Genomic DNA, 6,000 nt, shown 5'->3' with positions numbered 1-6,000 from the left:
TAAGAAGTTAGCGACGGAATAATAACATAATTTCCGTCGCTAAATATATTGTTTTTAAAAATAAATTGTTTTCTCCGGGATTCGAACCTGGGTCTTGTTTGTCAAAGGGAATTACTTAGCCATTTGAACTACTTGATATTTTGTTTGTTATGCTTTGAAATAAATATATTTGACTTGATAAAGACTAATAGGTTAAAAGACACTTTACCAATCTCATTCTCCCTAGCACAGACAACTGAAGCAATCGATGGAACCTCTCGACTGAAACCACCGTTCCTCACGCTCGCTAGCTCCACCGTTGTCGTTCCCTTTCACCATAACCACCGTTCCTCACGCTCGCTAGATCCTCCGCCGGAGTCAGTGGTCGAATCCACAGTATGCGGTGGTGAATGGGTTTCCCTTCGCGTGTCCGCCGCTCGTCGCTCGCAAACCGTCATCCTCCATCGCCAGTTAACAAGCTTAAGGGAAAAGTCTGAACCGTCATCCTCCATCGCCAGAGCTTAAGGAGCAACAAAAGGTATGATCAATTTTTTAGGGTTATGCATATTGAAGGTCATCCATACCAGTATCCAACAGCATATTGAAGCTCTTTTTGTTTTGGTCCAACAGCATCTCGATTTCTATCCTGTATTACCAGCTTCCAGCTTATTAAGCAGCTCACGCAAGGGATACATCTGAGGATGAGATATTGGCTTTCGGTGGCTTGGATGCTGTGGTTTTTGTAAGGATACTTGTGTTTAGGTTGTTCAATCCTTCTACAATTTGAACAATTTTGGCTGTGTGCATTATGTTTTCTTGTTGAATGTTTCACTGGAATGAATTTAAATTGCTTTCTTATTTGATAATTTCTTAATCTGGAATCTGCCAAACCAACCGAATGTTGATTTTTGATGCCTAGATAAGTACAAGTGATGAGGCCATTAAACTTATTCTAAAGATTTGTTTATTTTAAGTCTACTCTCTAGATGCACTTGATGTCTGTCTCTAAGAATACATATGTTAGGGGTATATATTTGATAAAACATCTCTGATCAATATTAATTAACATTCTTACTATGTTGCACAACAATTTTATCATTTTTTTCAATGACAATTTCTCATGCAAGTCAATCATTTGAGTCTTTGGGCTAAAGGGAAGCCTAACACTGAAATTCGTTAGGAAACGGAAGATTCATCTAAAAATCATGCTTGATTGCATATTTATGCCATTGGATGGTGTAAGTACTTGAAATCTAATATGATTTATGCTTTGAATAAGAAATCTAATATGATTTATGCAGTAGACACTGATGCTCATACATTTGGTAAAAAGAAAATGGTTGATTCACATGACCTTGAGCTTGTGAGAGGACAGCTTTTGTGAATTGCGTGCCATGTTTGCCTAAACATGTTGAATATAGCAGAAACAGAATGCTATTTATTGTCTAACGTTTAACCGTATATTGGCACCTTTTCAAGAATTAGGTTTTCACCATCCATTAGGTGCTTGTCTTCAATTTCAGAATATGAACTTGTTGGCATATTGTTAGGATATGTTGCATTGAGTAAAGAAAGTATAGAGCGCGTTTAGGATATGTAATTCTACTTCAATTCCCTCTGAATTCTTTCTTTCTTTCTTTTTTTCAAGAACTGAGGATTTATTATCTCTTATAATAACTACTTAACAGGAATCCTACAGACAGAAACTGGATGAGACGCTGAATTTGGGTTCTGATGGGAAGCCATTTAGGATGTTAGTTTTCAGAGGAAGTTCTAAATCAACTACAAAATCTATTCGTCACATCGATCAGGTGCGACAAGCAGACGCAGCCGCACTTCAAAACAGTATCAATCAGCCCCGCCCTCGTACAATGCCTAAGGTTCTCTTCATATCACTGCTCTTTTAATAATAATTTGTTTTCTGATTCTGTTTTTCTTGTTTTCTTTTTGTTTGAGATAATGCGATGTTTATATAGATCATGCAATACAAGTATTATCATTGTGTTAGTAAGTCCTAAGTTTGCCTCCTGCAATTTGCTTCCTCTTGGAGGAATCAATGAACAAGCGTTGTAAAATTGTAATATTGGGTGATGAGAAGAATCATTTCTGATTTCTAACCATTTTTATTCTCCTGCTGTACACTGATTTGATAAACTGAATAACTATGCATGCAGAAAGAGGCCAAGGTCTTGGATGCACCAAATATTAGAAATGACTACTATTCAAACACTATGGATTGGGGGAAAAACAACATTCTTGCTGTTGCTTTGGGATCAGAAATGTACCTTTGGAACTCTGTGAACAACAATGTACATAGGTTGTTTGAAGCCACTCACAATGATTGTCCCACAAGTGTTGCCTGGTCACGGGATGCCAAACTTTTCGCAGCAGGATTTATGCACTCTAAGCTTCAACTCTGGGATGCTGAGACTTCTAAGCCAGTATGTATCTCTCTATTTATCTGCTTCTCTAATTATACAACATGAACGTCTGGACTCAATTCCTAGTTTTTAACTTTCAGATAAGAGTCCTAGAAAGTCATGGTCAAAGGATTGGAACCATTGCATGGAGTGGCGATACTTTAACTTCTGGAAGCCATGACAAATCTATAATCAACCATGATGGTACGTATAGTTCTTTTTAACCCTTTAGATATATTTTGAGTACAGAAAGCTATTGATGAAATGTGATGATATAACATCTTGCTTTATTATGTTACTGTGAGCAGTTAGAGCAAGAAGAAATGTTATTTCACGGGTAAAAGCACACGGAGCAGAAGTTTGTGGCTTAAAATGGTCCAAAGGGGGAAATATGCTGGCAAGTGGCGGCAATGACAATCATATCTACATATGGGAATCATCTAAAATGAATTCATCGAGTTTCTTGCATTGTTTTAAGGACCATTCTGCTGCAGTCAAAGCCCTTGCTTGGTGCCCTTATGATTCAAATGTGCTTGCTTCTGGAGGTGGCACAAATGATAGGTGTATTAAGATATGGAATATTCAAAAAGAAACTTGCATTCGCAGCATAGATACTACAGCTCAGGTAAGATACTTATTGTTTGTTTTTGGAGAATTAATAATTTCCATTCACCACAAATAATTAATCACCATTGTTTTAATTGATTACTATTTAGTCTTTTGGACAAATGCATCCATTGTTTACTCTTGCTGAATGATAGTTTGGCATTATGTGCAGGTTTGTGGATTAGAATGGAATAGGCATCACAAGGAGATATTAAGTGGCCATGGCTTTAGCACAAGTACATCCCACAACGAACTTTGCTTGTGGCGGTATCCATCCATGAATAAAATGGGAGGCTTGGACCCTCATGCTTCAAGAGTCCTCCATCTATCTCAGGTATATATGCTTCCTATAAGTAAAAACTTCAACAGTTTCTTTATTTCTCTCTTCTTTTCCTATCACACCACTCATCATATATCTCACTTCTCTCTCTTTTATTCCAATGTGGTGTGGGGTGGAATTGGGGTGTCAAAGTATTATTTTCCATAACTTAAACTCTAGAACCTGGTCCAATTATAAATATTTAAAGCATGTAATGTAAGGTATGCAATCAGGAAGAGCATCTTATGTAGTACCTGTATTTGTTTGAACACTAGTGCCATATTATGCTGATGACTCCAATGAATTAATCCATTTAAACTCAATCCTGGCAATTATTTCTTTCAAGTTAACACTAGGTTCTTATCTCTTGCAGAGCCCAGATGGGTTAACAGTGGTGTCAGCTGGGGCAGATGAAACTCTTCGCTTTTGGGATATTTTTGGGCCACCTGCTACTGATACATCAAAGATCTCACATCTGGATAACCTTTTGTCCCTGAAGATATCCGCATTAAGATAACATTTTCTTTTACGAGCTTGTTTGGTTGCGGACCAAAGAGCACTTGTTGGAGCTTATTTAACTCATTTTTTAGTAGCTCCAATAAGTTCTCTTTAGTCCGTATCTGAAATCAATCTAAACCTGAAAGTCTCATTATTGTTTCCCTACTGATTTTCCCTACTGATTTTTCCCTACTGATTTTTCTAATTGTCCCTACTGATTTTTCTACTGATTTTTATAATTGTCCTACTGCTGTAGTTTTCAGTTTTCATGATGTCTAATATCTAAATCTTATGTGAAGGTTGATTTTGAAACACAAATTGCTGCAAGAGACTCACAGCATCACATAGATGATGAAGAATTAGAGGATGATTTGGATGGCATTTGATTTAGATGAATATATGTATTTGATACTATGTTTTTAATTATACTTGACATTTTACCATGACTATATATGGATTCACTACTATGGTTATGTAGGTTGATGAACATGATCTTAAATATGAAACTTCAAATCAATAGTATATTTTGAATTACTTCTATTTGGGGAAAATATTCAAATTGAATTGTTATTGCACGCGGAAAAAAAACTGCTAAAAAAAAAATGTCATTTACACAGTGGGAAATTAGCGACGGATTTTGTCCCTCTCTAAAATTTATAAATTAGAGAGGGAACTTTACAGGAAGTTAGCGACGGCCAATTCCGTCGCAAACAGCGACGGAAAGCTACGTTCCGTCTTAAATAGCGACGGAACAATCCGTCGCAAATAGCGACGTCATATGTATTCCGTCGTAAATAGCGACGGACTAATCCGTCGCTAATAGCGACGGAAACATCCGTTAATCATGTAAACGCATTAGCGACGGAAAAGTAATACGTTTGCGACGATATATTTCCGTCGCTATTAGCGACGGATATCATATTCCGTCGTTAATTGTTTAGCTACGCTCTTTTGCACGGCGGATGCAGATCCGTCGCTAATTCCGTCGCTAAATGATCAGCGACGGATTTTTGCTTATTTAGCGACGGAAAGGAAAAAGAAAACTCAATCACAAATTGTTTTGTAACTTAGTGCTTTAAGGTTAATCCATACAAATTTAGAACTTACCCGCATATGGTCTTCACTTTCCTCCCTGCCAAAAGTTTCATAATTAATGAAATAAGTACGAATCCACAAACAGGAGTGAATATGACCATATATGGAGATTAAATAGAACATACTCAATCAATGGCTCTGAGAGGGATGTGAACACTAAATCGGCAATAATTAGGTAGGAAGGCTGACCTTCAATATGATAGGGAACCTAGAAGAAGAAAAGAAAAAATTGCAAAACATAGAGCATCAGAACAACAAAATCATGAAATTGATTGACACCAAATATTTTTTAACATCTCACATAGCAAATGAACTCGTGGATTTAAAACAGTTTTAGCTTTCATTAATATCCCAGCTCTGATGATACCAAGCGCCGCAACATCACCTGCAAATCTGTATTGGAAGCAATTTGGGAGTGGTCGAAATCAAGGTTATTGGAAGCAATTTATAGTAGAAAATAAAATTGTTTGAATAGTAAATTCAGAATTTAACATGGAACCTTCACTCATACCGATCAGAGGAATAGGAATTTGAAGAGTAGCAGCTATCCAAAATACTCTCATTGGGGATAGAAAAACGTTCATGTGTATTTGTGTTGGGTAAAACAAACCAATCAAGTGAGTTGTCAAATATTGAAAAGAGATAGTGGGTTTTAAATGACATTTTGAAAAGAGATATAATTTTTTTCAAATAAATATGTTAGTGGCATGTCATTGGTCAGTATAGGTAGCAATTATTTATTTTAATTATCAGATATCTAGAATTCAAAATGGATATAATGACATTTAATTTTTTTTTTGAAAACAATAATGACATCTAAAACTGATTGGTGAATGAAGGAGGTTGTTTTTGGTAACAGTGAAGGAGGTTGTTTATAAAAGGAAGATAATAGTGTTTTAAATGGTTTTTACAAAAAAAAAATTCATTGGTCCATAAAGGGGTGGTGAGAGTCAAATTTGAATTAGTAATTAATGTAACTAATATTAGTAATTAAAAAAAATCGAAAATAAAATAAATTAGGTGAGCTATTACATGCTTACCCTTAACTAAAATTGCAATTATCAAGTGAGCCATTCCCAAGTT

At 36.0% G+C, this 6,000-nt stretch overlaps 1 protein-coding gene and 1 long non-coding RNA gene across 4 annotated transcripts; one reads left to right on the top strand and one right to left on the bottom strand.

The window, feature by feature from the left end:
* Nucleotides 1-215: 215 nt before the first annotated feature.
* LOC130730177 (uncharacterized) lies at nucleotides 216-4,362 on the top strand. 3 transcript variants are annotated; one of them, XM_057582117.1, is made up of 8 exons: nucleotides 216-517; nucleotides 610-721; nucleotides 1,668-1,859; nucleotides 2,154-2,420; nucleotides 2,501-2,603; nucleotides 2,708-3,024; nucleotides 3,178-3,339; nucleotides 3,698-4,362. In XM_057582117.1, exons 3-8 carry the CDS (start codon nucleotides 1,731-1,733, stop codon nucleotides 3,839-3,841), a joined length of 1,122 nt encoding a protein of 373 aa, XP_057438100.1. In that variant the 5' UTR covers nucleotides 216-517; nucleotides 610-721; nucleotides 1,668-1,730; the 3' UTR covers nucleotides 3,842-4,362. The 3 variants fall into 3 exon arrangements, with proteins under 3 accessions (XP_057438100.1, XP_057438099.1, XP_057438102.1); XM_057582116.1 differs by having other exon boundaries at nucleotides 610-741; XM_057582119.1 differs by lacking the exon at nucleotides 3,178-3,339 and having other exon boundaries at nucleotides 217-517; nucleotides 610-741.
* Nucleotides 4,363-4,925: 563 nt separating this feature from the next.
* LOC130732590 (uncharacterized) lies at nucleotides 4,926-5,545 on the bottom strand. The gene is made up of 4 exons (XR_009017082.1): nucleotides 5,429-5,545; nucleotides 5,219-5,310; nucleotides 5,043-5,125; nucleotides 4,926-4,954 (listed from the first exon to the last, which is right to left on the bottom strand). It is a non-coding gene; the product is annotated as an uncharacterized LOC130732590 (long non-coding RNA).
* Between the last annotated feature and the right edge of the window lie 455 nt (nucleotides 5,546-6,000).

This window comes from Lotus japonicus, chromosome 1 (genome assembly GCF_012489685.1).
Source record: "Lotus japonicus ecotype B-129 chromosome 1, LjGifu_v1.2".
Taxonomy (NCBI): domain Eukaryota; kingdom Viridiplantae; phylum Streptophyta; class Magnoliopsida; order Fabales; family Fabaceae; genus Lotus; species Lotus japonicus.
The sequence above is the reverse complement of the archived record's forward strand: the minus strand, read 5'-3'. Positions and strand labels throughout refer to the sequence as shown.

Coding starts and splice junctions, on each gene's coding strand:
- LOC130730177 (XM_057582117.1), top strand. CDS start 1,731: ATGTTAGTTTTCAGAGGAAGTTCTAAATCAACTACAAAATCTATTCGT. Junction 2,604..2,707: donor ATCTATAATCAACCATGATG/GTACGTATAGTT, acceptor TACTGTGAGCAG/TTAGAGCAAGAAGAAATGTT. Junction 3,340..3,697: donor GAGTCCTCCATCTATCTCAG/GTATATATGCTT, acceptor TATCTCTTGCAG/AGCCCAGATGGGTTAACAGT.